Source organism: Haliotis rufescens, unplaced genomic scaffold, assembly GCF_023055435.1.
Source record: "Haliotis rufescens isolate VD_foot unplaced genomic scaffold, xgHalRufe1.0.p SCAF_40, whole genome shotgun sequence".
NCBI lineage: Eukaryota > Metazoa > Mollusca > Gastropoda > Lepetellida > Haliotidae > Haliotis > Haliotis rufescens.
The window spans coordinates 1,823,781-1,843,024 of NW_025964113.1; the positions used below are offsets into that span (position 1 = coordinate 1,823,781).

Sequence of the window (19,244 nt, forward strand, 5' to 3'; positions counted from 1 at the left end):
CGTTAAGAGGTCACCACAAAGCTGCTCGTTTAGCATGGTGTATTGCGCGACAGAACTGGAATCTGAGAACTTGGAGACGGATCCATTTGTCAGACGAAAGTCGCTTTCTGCTCCACGTCACTGATGGAAGAACGAGAGTTTGGAGGCACCGGAACACGGCCTACGCCCCAGGAACATTAAACCGACTGTTGCATACGGCGGGGGCTCGGTAATGGTTTGGGGGTGTATCTCTCATGACTGCAGGTTGGATTTGGTCATCATAAGGGGCAACTTAACAAGAGCTCACTACATCCAGTACGCTTTGAGGGCCAGTCGTCGTTCCTAATTTTGACATCCATCCTCTTGCTACTCTACCTCAGTACTTGGATGACAATGCCAGGCTTCATCGTTCGCATGCAGTCGTGGATTACATGAAGGCCAATGCAATTACGACTCCACCCTGACCAGCAATGAGCCCAGATTTGAATCCCCATGAATATGTTTGGGATATTCTGGGGCGGCGCACACAGGCACGAGATCCTCCTATACAAAATTTACGCCAAATGGAAGCAGCATTGCATCAGGACCCATCAACAGATCCAACGTCTGACTGGAGGCATGAGACGTGGGGTGGAATGCGTCATCCGGGCACGTGGCGGTTATACCCGCTACTCATCTGTTTCACGTGTCATGTCAAGTAGAGACTTTTAGGAACATTTTCACATGAAACATTAAACGTAACTCGTTTACTTAATCATGCAGCTCCATACTTTTTTAAAGGTATTTTCTAAGGTCAAAAACAGTACCTGTGTTACCATGATGTTTTTGTCAGTAAATGTCTATCACAACCCACCAATATCTTTTTTATTTGTTGTCAAATGTTTGTTCTATCCGATGACATTGGTATCGCCCAGCTCCTGTGGTCAGTAAACCCATGCCATGATTTTTGCCATTTGTCACATTTCAGAAAGAGGGGTGTGCTTAACTTTTTTCTTTGTGCATATATTTATGTATACTATGCATGTGCAGTCTAAGTACAATACACAAAATAAAATCATCAAACTATTTTTCACAATTTGCAAGTTACAAATTTCAAATCGCAACTCGCAAAGTAGTAATTATCCAAATTATAAAGGTGAAATAGGAAATAGATTCGCGCGTGGACAATGTTGTCGGATCTTTTTTCATGAGGTAACAACTGCAGCTCATCACCGGTTTGTGACAGCGGAAACTGCCGAAGCTATCCGCAATACAAATCTCGCTGTTTTATGTATATTATCCGCATACTAACTAAACAGTAGGGCATTTCCCACGTATCATTATGTACCACATTGTATACAATATCAACTGTCGAAAACGATGGCGAGAAAGCAACATCCACTCGCTCGGCTCGAGAATCCCATACCATGCATAGTCGTTAAATATACGACAAAGTGACAGGAGTTACCTCCCTGTATCCATCTGATCACCACTCGGCTCGGCTCAATCCATTTGATATCGGAGGTTGCTCGGCTCAAGAATCCTGTTCAGGCCTCAATTCAACGACATGCACTTGCCTGTATCAACGGCAGGCAGCGGAAAAAAGCGATTAGACCCGAGTGCCACGATTAGTATTTCCCATGTATATTAAACTGCAGTGATTTCATTAAAGACGAAACGCTACCAGCAACCGAGTTTCCAACTGGAGCAGAATGTCCAGCTGACCATAGGAATACAGTTCATGTGGCCGTAAACCATTTGTATTGTAAATAGAAAAGCATTCCGTATAACAACACTGTGTGTGCAGAGTGTCGCAATCTCATTAAATTCAGATCTGTGTTCTCGTTTGTTTAGCGGTAGCGAGAACTAAGATCTGATTTTCATGAGATTGAATGCGTCGTAATTACCCACACAGGGTCGCCTTTAGTATAGCTCAGTTGAGGCACTAGAGGTGGGATAACACATTGGCAATACAGACCAACATGCAAGTAAAATACCACTGGATTATCATCTGCTGAAACTGGACAAAGTCAAGGGAAATTTAATATGCCCCTCTCGGTCAACACTAGACATGTGTTATCTACCTACTCACGCTGCATGGTTATCCGATGTAGTAGAACAGAAACTAGAAGAAGCGTTGCTAGACATTGCACAGTGACATCACACTGTCAAATACGCTACTTCTATATAGCCTGGCCATGCTTGCCGTAAAAGGCGACTTTGCTTGTCGTAAGAGCTAGGCGACTAACGGGATCGGGTGGTTAGGCTCGTATCCCAGTTGCGTAGATCGATGCTCATGATGTCAATCACTGGATTGTCTGGTCCGGGCTCAATTATTGCCAGACTGTTGTCATACAGATGGAATATTGCTGAGTGCGGCGTTAAACAACAAACAAACAAGCAAAATCTTCTATAGATAATCAGAGCTGTTGTGTTCAAGGTTACATCCCCATGACCGCCACCGTGGTGTAGTGGATGGACCAGTCACAACAGATTCTAGGATGTAGAGATGCAAGAATGTTGGACAATTTTCGGCATAATATTTACCATTGTTGTTGATGTCCCTCGGTAGGTTGAAATACATGACTTTAAGTTCGACAAACATCAGATAGTCACTTTGTGTCGTGTGTATGAATAGAATACAGCTTGCTCCGGCGTTAGGTTTTCCGAGGGAAAGTATGAGTGGGTTTCACGCCGCTTGAACAAAATGTCAGTTATTTCATGGCGTTTCAGCTTGACGTGGGATAAAACTGAGGTAATGCAAGTCGTCCGCGCTCACCACTTTCGTAAAACTCACTGGTATGGTGCTGAAGAACCAGGAAACATAGTGAGTGTGAACAGGGATTCGAGCACTGACTGGCACATCCAAGGGACGCAACTCTCTACAGAGAATTGCGGTGCCACTTGCGCCTAAATGGTTCATCCGTGCCCCCCCCCCCCCCCCCCCCCCCCCCCCCACACACACACACAACGAGAGAGTTTCGAAACTTTACAGTAAAAATAATATATGACAAATAGATTTGCGAAAATTGGTAACAGGTCGAGCGGTCATCGTTTACGCACCCCATATTCCCTGTACAGAACTACGTAGCTGTACCAGGATCGGCAGGTCGTGGGTTCGGATCCCAAATTATGATCACAAGTATGCAACCACCATACTAATGTTTCCGGGTTTCACCAACATGTCTATGTGCCTGTTTCTTCTGTGATGAACACATTCCTACGAATGGTAATATGAAAATGTACCTTGTCAAATGTTGAAAGACGGTCATGCGCACTCGTTCTTACAGCAATTATGGTTGATTATTTCCTGACATGCTCATTTGTTTATTCCGAATCAATCGACGATCGTCCCCTGCTACACTTTCTTCATCCAAAATGCTCCACTTTTCCATACAACCGCCCCATTTCGCCAGCATCCCTAATTAAACCCAATGCACTTATTCATTCATTCTTCCTTGCAGAAAGTCTTTAACAATAGTTTCCGTTTCTAGGTCACCAGTCACACACAATACAAAACAAGAGTTTATTTGTGTGTGTCTACATTATGCACTAAATCTGTATCACATATATGAATCACGGGAATCAATTCATAAATAAAATGCATGTAACACTATCACGAAAAACGGACTAGTTCCAGATGTAAATAATTAAGGCCTAGACTTTATATTGTGGATATTGCATACACAGAAGTGTCTTCTAAACATTGTTTGGTTTCTGTGTTTAGAGAAACATATGGTATGTCTTGACAAAGTGACTGAATGTTGTTGTTGTGTCTAGTAAAGCTAAAATGGTTGGTCACAAGGCACGGGTGGCTTGAGGAACTACTTCATATTGACAGTGGCTTGGTAGCTTGGCATCGCTTGGAGGCGGTCGCGGTACTCCCGGATGGTGGGATGGTTGGCAAGCAACTCTCCGTCCTTCAACACCGTTGCGTAATAGGTGACGTAGCCAAGGACGCAGTCAGCTGCAGTGAACCTAGGATAAATAATCCAATTAAAATACTTCAAATATGGTGCAAATCCTGAGTGTGAAGTGAGTGAATGTAGTTGTAGAACGTCTGCTCGGTGAGTGGAAGATCAGGGGTTCTATTCCCGGCCGCGTCGTACCAAAAGACGTTAAAATGATGGTACTTGTTGTTACCCTGCCCGGTGCTCGGCATTAAGGAGCTAAAACAAGGACTGGCCGGCTTGGAGTCAGTATACTGTGTCTGAGTGGGGTATTCATGTTAAACTGCGGCACACACACACACACACACACACACACACCCACACACACCCACACACTCAAACACGCACACGCACACACGCACGCACACACGCACGCACACACACACACACACCCACCCACACACCCACCCCCCCACACACACACGTGCATGCACGTCGCTATATAAGTGCAATGACCTTGAAAGCGACGTTAAACCCTCACCTCACCTTACATACAAAAGGAATATTAGTATTACTTGTCTCCACAGATGAACTGCCTGCCCTCCAACCTCCTGGTGATAAAGTCTAGGCAAGCGTTGAACCTATCTCTCATCTTCTTGACCTTGTCTTCGGTGAACGTCATGTTGAGGTCCCACAGTTCGTAGAAGAAGTCCAGGATCCCGTCGATGGTGGACGTGACGTAGAGGATGAAGCTGAAACACAACGGGCATACAGGGGCGTCACTAAAATCAGATATTTTACTCCGATTCGATACCTCTCTGTGTGAAGATGTGACGACACCTCCATACAATATAATGGCTTGGCTTTAATTATTTACACCCGGAACTGGTCCGTTTTCGTGAAAGAGTTATCAGATAGGCTCGCTCATACAAATAATCTTGAAACCTCGATGATGACTGACTGAGTTGAAAGTTTACTTGACGCGACCTCCAGTATAGGTGTCGACAGATTTTACACTCTCAGAGGTATCGTATCGGAGAGTTTAAAACATTTTTATGACAATGGGGCATCCTTCTAAAGTGGGGCAGTATAACGACGTGAGTGAGTGTGTTGAGTTTTACGCCCCTTGTAGCAATTTCCCAGCAATGTGATGGCACTCACTCACTTGATGCAGTATGACAAGTACCTGTAGTAATCTGCCCTGTCCTTGGGGTCAGGCACGAGTTTGCCGTATCTATCGGCCAGGTACAAGCAGATGGCTCCAGACTCCAGGATGGGCATATTTCCTGCACCAACTAGAGCAGGGATGGTGCAGTGGGGGTGGACGTCCCTGCGGTAGGCGACATCAGCAGCGGCATCGTCCCCGGGACTGAAGCGGACCAAATCAAAGTCTTTCTCTGCGTTTAGTTCTACAATTAATAAAGATTCATATTTTGTATGTGACAAAAACGTTTGTAGTCTCGGCATCTGTCGTAACATTCTCGAATATACAGCGTATCAGAGTATTAATATACCTGACAAATAGATCCAGGCTATTTCTCATAATGGAATGGAAATAAGATACACTGGACAATCGAGGATGTGAGTGATGGCCAAGGTCGCCTTAATTTGGCTAAAGGAATTCTTCCATCTTCTCGTGCAAATAAATAAGAGTAACATGATGAAAGTACGACCACACCTTTAATGAATCACCGACTATTTCCTTTTCAAGGAGACTAAATATAACCATGTTTGGCTATATGAACAAACAGTACCGAAAATCTATTTTATTACTTGCCCGTGAAGAGATCACCCCTTTAATAAACATACAGGTGTATTACACATTGTGTAATACCAAAACGCGTGCTTTTGTACTCTCGGAACAAGTTTCCCGAACAAATATTGAAAAGATGTAAAATGGTAGTTATTGGTCGAGTCATGTAAAGTTCAGGGCATGAAGCAACCACAGGTCACATTTGTAAGCCTGGTGAAATCCGCCAAAATTTTGCAATGTGCCCATTTCGTGCTGGTTGCTCTTGAAGTCAAGCGCCAAAGGAGTAGGTCGATCCTCCACTTTATGAATGTACACAGACCAAGCCATTTTAAGGGTATATGTTTAATTCAATGCATACCGATGAGAGTGCCCGTTGCATGTCAGGGCGTAGACCGTAGTTGTATTTTACTCTATGGATAGAGTGCATAGACTATAGTGAAATACCAGTCAAGATCTCAGATCCGACACCCGTGTTTCCCAATTTTAAAGGCCAGATAGATTCATGTGAATTTTTTAAACTGGCGGTTGAAGTTTATTTGTACCCTGCACTGCTCCCTGTGCAGAATAAGTGCAGTGGAAGTAACACGGACGAGTACGGAATCCGCATGAATCAAAGCCGAACCAATACAAATACGACTCGCATATTTGCTCTTGTTCAGCGCACAGCATGATTCAGCATGATAGGTGGTTTGTTTTGAAACGCGAACCGTTATCAGTTTTGAAAGTGTGGTGACATCTAATGGGTGTAAAGTCCAACATTATATAACAACGTGCATGCATATATATATGTGTGTGTGTGTGTGTGTGTGTGTGTGTGTGTGTGTGTGTGTGTGTGTGTGTGTGTGTGTGTGTGTGCTTGCTTGCTTGCTTGTTCTAGCCGATCTTATAGTGCCAGCTAGCCCACTGAGATACCATGCCGCAGTGTGATATGAATATCCCCACTTAGTATGCTGGATGTGTTTGACGCACCAAATCAAAATCGTACACTTGATAACCACCCACCTCGCGCAGGGTTGGGAAAATTACAGCAAGATTGCTGACACGCTGAACGGCCCCTTAAGCCGAGCAGCAGGCAGGGAAACAACAATTACTTACAAGGTTTATTGTTTGTCACAGGTGTTCAATATCCGTGAATCACGTGTCTTACAAAAGAAGCTGCACGTGCCCAGGTATTCATATTCATTGTCACGTTCCTAAGTGTTCACACAGATGAAACAAGAAAGGCCATTAGTCTCTGCCCCTGTGTCACTAAACTTGACCTTGACGTTTAAGTAAGCTCTTTTTAGGAGGACAGGGAATCGAACCAAGGAGCTTCCGCTGTCTGGAACGACGCTGTATCCACTAAACCATGGATGCGGCAGTGTACAGAAGACTAATTGAAGCATCGTAGCTTCATATACACCCCTGACAGGCGCGGATCAATGATTTTGAAAAAAGAGTTGCATATGCTATCAGTAAGCTATCAGCTTTCCAGTGTAGCCCGTCCTGGCAAGTTGCTGATAATAACAGTTTGGAAACTTGTGCCGTTTTGAAAGGAGGTTGTACCTTGTCATTATTTGAAGATAACGTACTTTAACGTAAAAGCACTTACCTTTGATAAGCCATATTGTTCGCACAGACCGGTAGGTGGGATACCAGTACATTTTCATCTTCCCCGAGTCTCCCGCCATGTTTGTCGATTGAAAAATAGCTGTTCGGAGTACACGCCTAGGAGAAGGTCGCCTTGCGTCTGACTGAATAGAGGGTGGTAGTCAGGGGAGGAAACTCCCCACTCTCACCGATTCGTGACCAACTCGTGTTATTCCGGGACAAGCCGAATAGGTTACGGAAAGGGGCGAGTTTGACGAATGACTCTCACCAGTCCATTGTGAAAGGAAAATTCATGCATCGTCAATTGTGCGGTTTTTATCTTTCGATTTGTCGTGAACTATGGGCTGCTGGATTAATTTAAGCATAAGGCACTGTAAAGAGGGTGGGTGATTTCAAACGGTCGGTGCTTCATTAAACAAGGGACATTTGAACCAATATTTTGCACATTTATACCTGAGAGAAAATTACACATTGTCATATAATATCCTGACAGTTTCAAACATACAGAGGTTAAGATAAAACAGACATAAATTTGTTATTTTTCTTGAATGTACCTGAATTACGTAATTTAAGGTGAGATGCGTTTTATATAAGGACCCAGTTTAAATCGTAAAACTTGTGCAAATTTTAAGAATCACGTCTCCGATATTTAAATCTTAACTGAGTATAAATTCGCATTTTGTTATCGACAAAAATAGCGCGATGGTAAATTATGAATCATATCAGTTATTATCCAAAGGTTAGACAGAATTAAAACGTCATCGTGTCAGTTGCGGAAATGAGAATATCAGGGTTAATCTGACGTGTCATGTTATAAAATTTGGAAGATACAATAATACATACCTATGTACCACTTTATAATGTCACAGTACATCGCATTGAAAGAAAACTGGTCCGTAAAAGTCAAGCACTTTTACTGTATTTTCTTAAGAAAATTTCAATCTCGCAAAAATGGTAATGAGAGGGGCACGAGTCGCTATTCCGCTTGTCCCGGAATAACACGAGCTGTAGTCCAGCCAAACTAGGCCATTTTTTCACTCAACTTGGAACAAATTGCAACAGAATTTATTTCACCACAATGCATTTCTACAAGGTCCCGAAAACAACATACTAAAAGTCCCAAGCAATCCCAGTTTGGGAAATATGTCTAATTTGCATAATCCAATATGGCCACCAATTATCAATTTATGTTCCATATTTCAGATGAAGTTCAATGTTTTGATGAAAAAAACATGTGTTGTATTGCGAAATAGCCATATTGTGTTTCTAAAAATATAAACACAACTGCTGAACGTTTTCGACTATTGACAAATCTGCAAAAATTTAAGATGGCCGCCAATTTCCAGATGGCCGACAAGTTTCCTAAATGTGTGTTTACACTGTTGAATCTTTTAACTCTAAAACAGTGTGCTTGGACTTATAGGCACATGACTTGGTACACTAACTCACGGAAGTATAGTCAACACTTTTAGATAGAAACTCCGTCACCGTCACCCGGTGGCCCAAACTATCAAGATGGCCGCCAAGAGTTTGTTGGCTAGACGTAGAATATCAATACATCTGATGACATATTTGAGTGATTTGAACTTCTACATTGGGGTAAACAGACCCAAGGATGCATATAGAATAGTCAATCATTTGCATAAATCCAATATAACCACCAAAAAGCAATATGTATCTCTCAAATGCCATGTTTCGGCAAGTGTAGATATCAATGTTGATTGTTATTGTCTGAATCTACTTATCAACATGACAATAAACGCTATAACAAGTTTCGTTTTCCTTCATGTAAATACTTGTTGGATTTGTTTGTTTGTTTGTTGTTTAACGCCTAACTCAGCAATATGCCAGGTATATGACGACGGTCTGTAAATAATCGAGTATGGACCAGACAATCCAGTCATTGATATCATGAGCATCGATCCACGCAATTGGGATATGATGACAAGCATCAACCAAGTCAACGAGCCTAACAACCCGATCCCGTTAGTCGCCTCTTACGACAAGCATACTCGCCTTTTACGGCAATTAAATACTTGTTGGAATACTTGTTTGAAACAAGTATGATCTATATGAGGTCCTCTCAGAATTAACCCAAACCAGTTGTTTCACAAGAAGTCGATGAGTTATTTCTCTTGTAGTTCATTTGCGGAAATTCAATATCACCACCAAATACCAATATTTGGAGATAAATCTGAAACCTTTTATCCACTGCTCATTCCGTTACGTAATTGTGTGATTCATGAAAATTATTACGCGATGAACAGTGGAAAAAATGTGGCAGTGAATGCTGTAGCTTGTCGTTGCAGGGTCATTATTTACATGTACCTCGAAAGTCTCAACAGGTTTGTCATCCCCTGAGAAGTCTGGTAACAGTTTATTGGTACAGCTTGTACCATGGTATTCCCCGCACACGGCACTGCAAGTGAGACTATATTTCCGGCAAGTGCATCTTCGTGTGTTGCATTCAATTTTGAAATTACAGTAGATGATATCAAGGAGTGCAGAAGGTGCTGCAGGCTGATCTGACTGAATAAGCAACGTCTATCTTTCATGTGCCATCCTCACTCTAATGGATTCACATTTAACCCTTTCCACCTCTTATCTGGTAGTTGACAGGGGGGCTGTGGTATCTGTGGTATCTTGCGGCTACAGAGGTTGGTGACAATGTTTATGGCTTTGCGTGTGATCAATTATTCGTCACCGTCTCCCCAAAATCGCTTGTATCATAAGACGTGGTCTTACATACCCTCTCAGGGGGACAATAATTTTACACTACTTTAATCCCCTTCAAGGATATAGCCACTAACAATCTCAGCTACTGATTTATACTACCAATTGTAAAAGTTTATTCATCTATTTACAAAATACAGCAATCAAAATTTATGAAACAATTTAATTTCCTTTAACCAATAATAAAATGAGAACTTAAAAATGAGAAACGTTACCAACGACACCAACATGGCTGGGTAACCAACAAAAGACGATGTCGTATTGGCCAGTTGCAAGATTATTTTGCAGTTCGATTATTTCGAGTAAAATTGGATGTTGACATGACACATTTTTTATTGTTTGAAGACAGGACAAAGAGTCTGAAAATAAATTCCTTATGTGTCAACTGGCTATTTATATAGTTTAGAGCAGTTAATATAGCCTTCGATTCTGCTGTAAAAATTGAAGAGTCATCTGGAAATCTGGTTGATATGTTTCTGGATCCAATGATGGTTGCGCTGGCAACAGCACCTCCATCCTTGGATCCATCTGTAAATATTACTTTCTAAGTATTATATTCACACCTTCACTGTAATATTATTGGTGATATTGTAGTTGATTAGTGTCAGATTTCTTTAGTTTAGTTAATGTAAGATTCACCTGTGGCTTAACCAGCTGCCAAGGAGGAAAAGAAATCAGGCGGAAAGGAGATATATTTTCGACTTCGATTTTTGCAGCAGAAATAAAAGGTTTAATTCTGATTCTGAGTGGTGGAATAAGGGATGACTTTGTATTGAAAAGGTTCATCAGCCTCAATGTACAAACTGTCAATAGGAGATGTTCTAAAAGATCCAAGACAGAATCTTAGACCTTGATGGTGGATGGAATCTAAAAGTTTAAGATTGCTTTTACAGGCTCCACCATATAGATGATGGAGCCATTGTCGAGTTTAGAACGGACAAGTGATCTATATAAGTGAAGGAGGGTCGTCTGATCTCCTCCCCACTTGAAATTAGAAACGACATTTAATAAATCTAGTGCCTTCAGACATTTCACTTTCAAATATATCAATGTGGGTAAGAAAGAAAGGTAATGATAAAAAAATTATTCCTAAAAATTTAGCTTCTTTTACGACTTTAATTGGAGTTCCAGCTAGATGTAATTCTGGATCCCTATGTGGTTTATATTTTCGACAGAAATGGATAAAATTAGTTTTAGATTTAGAAAACTTAAAGCCGTTCTGCTCTGCCCAAACATTGATTCTATTTTGACAAAGTGGCAACTGTCTTTCAATCGTGTGCATATTTCTGCCTCGACATGATATATTAAAATCGTCAACAAATAACGACACATCAATGGAGTCATTCAAAACCTTAGCTAAACTATTAATCTTTATACTAAACAACGTTACTGATAAGATGCTACCTTTGGGGACACCTTGATCTTGATCGTAAAAATCAGACAAAGTGGATCTTACACGTATCTGTTAAAAACTGAGATATAAAAGAAGGCAAACGGCCTCTCAACCCCATCTCATGAAGATCCTTTAAAATTCCATGTTTTCAGGTCGTATCGTATGCTTTTTCTAAATCGAAAAATATAGTTACGGTGTGGTGTTTATTGATGTTAACATTTTTAACAAATAATTCTAATCTAACTAAATGGTGAAAAGTACTTCTATTTTTCCTGAAATCACATTGAATATTTGTTGTCAGATTATTTGTTTCTAAGTACCATATTAATCTTTTATTGACCATTCTTTCCATTGTCTTACAAACACAGCTAGTAAGCGATATTGGCCTATAATTTGAAGGATCAGTGTGATCCCGACCAGGTTCTGGAATTGGAATGATAACAGCATTCTGCCATGACGAAGGGAAATTACCAGTTGTCCAGATATTATCAAATATATTTAATAGTGTTTCTAAACAGGATTCAGGTAAATGTTTAAGTAACAGATGGTAGATATTATCAGCACCTGTAGCAGTATCATGAGCTTGCCCCAAAGCAGTATTTAGCTCATGAATTGGAAAAAATATCACTATAATCTTCACCATTATCAGAGTTAAAGTCAATTTTACTTTATTTCTAGTTGGTCTTTACATTTCTTAATTTTTTTTGTACATAATTAGATGTCGAAGAATGCTTAGCTAAAGTTTCTCCTAATTTATTGGCTATATCAGATTTATCAGTAAGTAATGTGTCACCCTCTTCAAGATGGTGAACACTAGATTTGAAACCTTTACCTCTTATTCCTTGAACCATTTCAAACCTTAGACATTGGTGTACGTGAATTTGGTTTAGAAACATAGTTCCGCCAAGATTGGCGTTTATTTTGTTTGAACGTACGACGAGCCTTTGCATTTCAAATTTCAAATTTATTTAAATTGAGGACAGTTGGATGATGACGAAAATACTGTCTTTTTCCTAACTTTCCTAGCTTGTTTACAATCGGTGTTAAACCATGGTTTTCGTATATGTGGATTTGTAGAGGATCTGGGTATACATTCATCAGCAATTTCTTTTAAAACGTCAGAAAAAAACCTGAATAGGATAGACAACATCACTGAAACTGTGTGAGATGAGTCCTGATCACAAGATGGTTGAATTTGAGACGTGTTGGGAACTGTCTCTGGCGTTTGTGTTGATTGTTCAGGTGGATACAACTGTGGAGTATCGGTTTTCATCCATGTAAGATCTGATTGGCAATTTATGGATTGAGTGGTGACTAGCAAAGTGGGACGTTTTGTGGTGGTTTCAGATGGTGATTTTGTGACGGGTGCATACGTTTCTTTTAGTTCATGATTTGGGATAAATTTTTTAGCTTAAGTAAGAACCAAGAAACATAATCAGTGTAAAAAAGGATTCGAGCACACTGTCATAGGTGTCTGGCACACTCAAGAGACGCAACTCTCCACAGTGACATTTGCGCCTAATTGTTCCATCCGTGCCCCTCACGGGGGAAGGAAGATAGGCGGGAGAAACAACGCCGAGTCCTCTTACCTGGAGTTTTCGAAACTTAACAGGTTACAGGTCAAGCAGTCACAGTTTATGTGCCGCTGCATTCCCTGTACAGAACTACTTAGCTGTACTGTACCAGGATCGGCAAGTCGTGGGTTTGGATCCCAAATTATGATCACAAGTATGCAACCACCATACTAATGTTTCCGGGTTTCACCAACATGTCTATGTGCCTGTTTCTTCTGTGATGAACACATTCCTACGAATGGTGATATGAAAATGTACCTTGTCAAATGTTGAAAGACGGTCATGCGCACTCGATTTTACGACAATTATGGTTGATTATTTCCTGACATGCTCATTTGTATATCCGGAATCATTTGACGATCGTCCCCTGCTACACTTTCTTCATCCAAAATGCTCCACTTTTCCATACAGCCGCCCCATTTCGCCAGCATCCCTAATTAAACCCAATGCACTTATTCATTCATTCTTCCTTGCAGAAAGTCTTTTTCTGTTTTAACAATAGTTTCCGTTTCCAGGTCACCAGTATTCAGTTCTTGTCGCAAAAGGTAACTACTGAGGATCGGATGGTTACAATGTCTGACCTGACTGATTATGTGCCACAGGTTTCTCTGTTCCAGACTTGATTACTTACAGGCCGCTGTGATATATACTGACGACATTGCTATATGACGTAAACGACCATTCACCCACTCGTATATGTGTCTATATTCTCCCTTCATGTTTCATGTCAATGAACTGGGAAAGAAGTTAGTCACACCGAGAAACGTTGTGTTCAGTCACAATAAGAAGATCCCCCAACTCGTATTTTTCCAGTCACACACAACACAAAACAAGAGTTAATTTTTTTGTCTACATTATGCACTGAATCTATATCACATATATTAATCACGGGAATCAAAATACATGTATACACTATCACGAAAACGGACCAGTTCCGGATGTAAATAATTAAGGCCTAGACTTTATATTGTGGATATTGTATACACAGAAATATGTTCTAAACATTGTTTGGTTTCTGTGTTTAGAGAAACATATTGTATGACTTGACAAAGCGATTGAATTTTGTTGTAGTGTCTAATACAGTAAACTATGGTTATAACGAACACGCTTATAACGAAATGACGGATATAACGACCTTACTTTTTGGTCACGACTACTTGCTGTAGTCATGCTGTATATGTGCTTATAACGAACTACGGTTATAACGAACTCAAATTAGTAGTCTCTTTGAGTTCGTTATAACCGTAGTTTACTGTAAAACCAAAATGGTTGGTCACTAGGCATGGGTGGCTTGAGGAACTACTTCATATTGACAGTGGCTTGGTAGCTTGGCATCGCTTGGAGACGGTCGCGGTACTCCCGGATGGTGGGATGGTTGGCAAGCAACTCTCCGTCCTTCAACACCGTTGCGTAGAAAGTGACGTAGCCAAGGACGCAGTCAGCTGCAGTGAACCTGGGATAAATAATCCAATTAAAAATACGTCAAAATATGGAGCAAATCTTGAGTGTGAAGTGAGTGAATGTTGTTTCACGCCAAAGTCAGCAATGTTCCAGCTATATCAAGACGCCAGTAAATAATCGAGCATGAAAAAAGTGACAACTACAGTCGGCTCGAAAGACAGGCATGGGCTCCTGTATCACTTGTGCAGGTACAAGGGCGTGAAGGAACCATATAGTCCATATTTTATGGATCGATAGGTAGTTAGTCGGGGATTTGTATCGTTCGCAGCCCTCGCGCCACAATTTTGCTGAACTCAACTCACAGCGCTTTGAAATATCTTTACATTGGCTACAAAAGGAATAGCTCGCCTCCGTTGTCTAGTGGTAGAGCGTCTGCCCGGAGAGCGGAAGATCAGGGTTTCGATCCCCGGCCGCGTCATACCAAAAGACGTTCAAAGATAGTACTTGTTGTTACCTTGCCCGGAGCTCGGCATTAAGGGGCTAAAATAAGGACTGGTCGGCTCGGAGTTAGTATACTGTGTGTGAGTGGGGTTTTCATGTTAAACTGCGGCATGATAACTCAGTGGACTAGCATTATAAAATCGGCATTGGTCCGGACTAGTACACGCAGACACAGACACAGACACAGACAAACAGACACACACACAGACACACACACAGACACACACACAGGCACACACACTGACACACACACACACACAGACACACACAGACACACACAGGCACACACACACACACACACACACACACACACACACACACACACACACACACACACACACACACACGTGCATGCACGTCGCTATATAAGTGCAATAACCTTGAAAGCGACGTTAAACCCTCACCTCACCTTACATACAAAAGGAATATTAGTATTACTTGTCTCCACAGATGAACTGCCTGCCCTCCAACCTCCTGGTGATAAAGTCTAGGCAAGCGTTGAACCTATCTCTCATCTTCTTGACCTTGTCCTCGGTGAACGTCATGTTAAGGTTCCACAGTTCGTAGAAGAAGTCCAGGATCCCGTCGATGGTGGACGTGACGTAGAGGATGAAGCTGAAACACAACGGGCATACAGGGGCGTCACTAAAATCAGATGTTTTACTCCGATTCGATACCTCTCTGTGTGAAGATTTGACGACACCTCCATACAATATAATGGCTTGGCTTTAATTATTTACATCCGCAACTGGTCCGTTTTCGTGAAAGAGTTATCAGATAGACTCGCTCATAATCTTGAAACCTCGACGATGACTGACTGAGCTGAAAGTTCACTTGACGCGACCTCCAGTATAGGTGTCGACATATTTTCACTCTCAGAGCTATCGTATCGGAGAGTTTAAAACATTTTTACGACCATGGGGCATCCTTCTAAAGTGGGGCAGTATAACGACGTGAGTGAGTGTGTTGAGTTTTACGCCCCTTGTAGCAATTTCCCAGCAATATGATGGCACTCACTCACTTGATGCAGTATGACAAGTACCTGTAGTAATCTGCCCTGTCCTTGGGGTCAGGCACGAGTTTGCCGTATCTATCGGCCAGGTACAAGCAGATGGCTCCAGACTCCAGGATGGGCATATTTCCTGCACCAGTTAGAGCAGGGATGGTGCAGTGGGGGTGGACGTCCCTGCGGTAGGCGACATCAGCAGCCGCGTCGTCCCCGGGACAGAAGCGGACCAAATCAAAGTCTTTCTCTGCGTTCAGTTCTACAATTAATAAAGATTCATATTTTGTATGTAAAAAAACACGACTGTAGTCTCGGCATTTGTCGTCACATCCTCGAATATACAGCGTATCAATGTGTTAATAAACCTGAGAAATAGATCCAGGCTACACTGGACAATCGAGGATGTGCGTGAAGGCCAAGGTCGCCTTAATTTGGCTAAAGCAATTCTTCCATCTTCTCGTTCAAATAAATAAGGGTAACATGATGAAAGTACGACCACACCTTTAATGAATCACCGACATCTTACCGACTAATTCCTTTTCAAGGAAACTAAATATAACCATATTTGGCTATATGAACAAACGAAACACAGTACCGAAAATTTATTATAAGACATTATTCCTAAAGGATGTAAAAAGGTAGTTATTGGTCGAGTCATGTAAAGTTCAGGGCATGAAGTAACCACAGTTCGTATTTGTAAGCCTGGTGAAAAGACTTGCACATTTATTGAAAAATCCGGCAAAATTTCGCAATGTGCTCCCTTCGTGCTGGTTGCTCTTGAAGTCAAGCGCCTAAGGAGTAGGTCGACCCTCCACTTTATGAATGTACACAGACCAAGCCATTTTAAGAGTATATGTTTAATTCAATGCATACCGCTGAGAGTGCCCGTTGCGTGTGAGGGCGTTGACCGTAGTTGTATTTACTCTATGGATAGAGTGCTTAGACTATGGTTCAATCTCACATCCGACACCCGCGTTTCGCAGTTTTAGATGCCAAATATATAGTTTCATATGAATTTCTGAAGCTGGCGGCTGAAGTGTATTTGTACTCTGCACTGCTCCGTGTGCAGAATAAGTGTAGTGGAAGTAACACGGAATCCGCATCAATCAAAGCCAATACAAACACGACTCGCATATTTGCTCTTGTTCCGTGCACGGCATGATTCAGCACGATTGGTTTGTTTGTTTTGAAACGCGAACCGTTATCAGTTTTGAAAGTGTGGTGACATATAATGGGTGTAAAGTCCAAGATTATATAACAACGTGCATGCATATATGTGTGCGTGTGTGTGTGTGTGTGTGTGTGTGTGTGTGTATGTGTGTGTCTGCTTGTTCTAGTCGATCTTATAGTGCTAGCTAGCCCACTGAGATGCCATGCCGCAGTGTGACATGAATACCCCCACTAATACCCTGTTTACATGCACAACATTTACTGACGTAATTAATTTTACACATGTGTAACTATACATACATGTTTATATGTTCATTTACTATCATTTTCAATCAAAGTTGAATGAGAAGAGAGTTACTTAACCGAAATTTTCGCGTGAAGCAACATGTGTTTGATTTAATTTGTACACAACGTTTTGACTCATTGAAATCAAAAGAAAACACCGTCCGCTCAACTCTGTATATACGCATAAAAGTTGGCGACTGTTGACAATTTGTTTGGTGTTTGCAAAAGAACAGAAATTCATAAAATCATCCTCCAAAGTTTACATGAACGTTCACATTGCAACATATACACACAGTGCAAATTAACATCTATATTTGCACCTGCTCCAGACATGATGCAAATATACACACATGAGTAAACGCGTTCACATGACAAGCATACTCACGTATGTATTTCTACACTAGTATGCACATATACACACATATGTAGGCGCATGTGAACGGGGTATTAGTATGCTAGATGTGTTTAACGCACCAAATCAAAATCGTACACTTGATAACCACCCACCTCGCGCAAGGTTGGGAAAATTACAGCAAGATTGCTGACACGCTGAACGGTCCCTTAAGCCGAACACCAGGCAGGGAAACAACAATTACTTACAAGGTTTATTGTTTGTCACAGGTGTTCAATATCCGTGAATCACGTTTCTTACAATACAAGCTGCACGTGCTCAGGTATTCATTGTCACGTTCCTAAGTGTTCACACAGATGAAACAAGAAAGTTTATTTGTCTCTGCTACTGTGTCACTAAACTTGACCTTGAAGTTCAAGTAAGGCTGTATTTAGGAGGACAGGAAATCGAACCAAGGAACTTCCGCCTTCTGGGAGGACGCTGTATCCACTAAACCATGGAGGCGGCAGTGTACAGAAGACTTATTGAAGCATCCTACCTTCATATACACCCTGATTGTGGGTTCGAATCCCGGTTCGCCCCGATTATGTTTCTAGGTTTGTCAGCAACGTACCCGTGCTCGTGGGTTTCACCGAAGTGCTAAACGTCTGAGACCTGCATCACTTCGGGCGTTTCTCCCACATTAAGCTGACACGCCGTGATATAACTGGAATACTGTTAAAAGCGGCGTTAAACCAAACTCACTCACTCACTCACTCATATACACCCCTGACAGCCAGCTGGTATGCAAAAAATCGTGATTTAGCAGATTTGCTGTTTCCTTTGAAACACGCGTGCCATTGTATGTTTTTTTTTGTTAGTACTGATTGTTCGGGCGCGGATCAAGGATTTTGAAAAAAGAGTTGAACACGATACCAGTAAACTATCAGCTTTCCAGTGTAGCCCGTTCTGGCAAGTTGCTGTTTATAACAGTACACACCTAGCTCGCACCTGCCTAAACAGACGGCAGCAGTAGGGGAAGTAACTCCCCCTCCTCCCCCCTCCCTCCTCGCTATATCACACGAAGCAATCGTTTCATGATAATGATTCAGCAGAATTGATGATTCGTTTGGAAACTTGTGCCGTTTTGAAAGGAGGTTGTACCTTGTCATTATTTGAAGATAACGTACTTTAACGTACAAGCACTTACCTTTGATAAGCCATATTGTTCGCACAGACCGGTAGGTGGGATACCAGTACATTTTCATCTTTCCCGAGTCTCCCGCCATGTTTGTCGATTGAACAAATAGCTGTTAAGAGTACACGCTTAGGAGAAGGTCGCCTTGCGTCTGACTGAATAGACGGTTGTGGTCTCATCCATTCTCGTGTTATTCCGGGACAAGCCGAATAGGTTACGGAAAGGGGCGAGTTTGACGAATGACTCTCACCAGTCCATTGTGAAAGGGAAAGGTATACATCGTCAATTGTGCTGTTTTTATCTTTCGATTGGTCGTGAACTATGGGCTGCTGAAATATTTTCACACTTCTTAGCCCTGCCTGCTGGATTAATTTTAGTATAAGGCGCTGTCAAGAGGGTGGGTGATTTCAAACGGTCGGTGCTTCATTAAACAAGGGACATTTGAACCAATATTTTGCACA

At 41.7% G+C, this 19,244-nt stretch overlaps 2 protein-coding genes across 2 annotated transcripts; both read right to left on the reverse strand.

Moving 5' to 3' along the window:
- Nucleotides 1-3,467: 3,467 nt before the first annotated feature.
- LOC124138361 (glutathione S-transferase 1-like) lies at nt 3,468-7,365 on the reverse strand. Its single transcript, XM_046504969.2, has 4 exons — nt 7,193-7,365; nt 5,035-5,257; nt 4,424-4,600; nt 3,468-3,936 (listed from the first exon to the last, which is right to left on the reverse strand). The coding sequence occupies exons 1-4, from the start codon at nt 7,269-7,271 to the stop codon at nt 3,783-3,785; spliced, it is 633 nt and encodes a 210-aa protein (XP_046360925.2). The 5' UTR covers nt 7,272-7,365; the 3' UTR covers nt 3,468-3,782.
- Nucleotides 7,366-13,727: 6,362 nt separating this feature from the next.
- LOC124138370 lies at nt 13,728-18,961 on the reverse strand. Its single transcript, XM_046504981.2, has 4 exons — nt 18,796-18,961; nt 15,836-16,058; nt 15,232-15,408; nt 13,728-14,344 (listed from the first exon to the last, which is right to left on the reverse strand). The coding sequence occupies exons 1-4, from the start codon at nt 18,872-18,874 to the stop codon at nt 14,191-14,193; spliced, it is 633 nt and encodes a 210-aa protein (XP_046360937.2). The 5' UTR covers nt 18,875-18,961; the 3' UTR covers nt 13,728-14,190.
- Between the last annotated feature and the right edge of the window lie 283 nt (nt 18,962-19,244).

Excerpts from the sequence above, each read along its gene's own strand:
- LOC124138370 (XM_046504981.2), bottom strand. The coding sequence starts at position 18,874 with ATGGCGGGAGACTCGGGAAAGATGAAAATGTACTGGTATCCCACCTAC. Across the intron at positions 15,409-15,835 it reads GACAGGGCAGATTACTACAG|CTTCATCCTCTACGTCACGT; the intron begins GTACTTGTCATA and ends GTTGTGTTTCAG. Across the intron at positions 14,345-15,231 it reads CAGTTCATCTGTGGAGACAA|GTTCACTGCAGCTGACTGCG; the intron begins GTAATACTAATA and ends TATTTATCCCAG.
- LOC124138361 (XM_046504969.2), bottom strand. The coding sequence starts at position 7,271 with ATGGCGGGAGACTCGGGGAAGATGAAAATGTACTGGTATCCCACCTAC. Across the intron at positions 4,601-5,034 it reads GACAGGGCAGATTACTACAG|CTTCATCCTCTACGTCACGT; the intron begins GTACTTGTCATA and ends GTTGTGTTTCAG. Across the intron at positions 3,937-4,423 it reads CAGTTCATCTGTGGAGACAA|GTTCACTGCAGCTGACTGCG; the intron begins GTAATACTAATA and ends TATTTATCCTAG.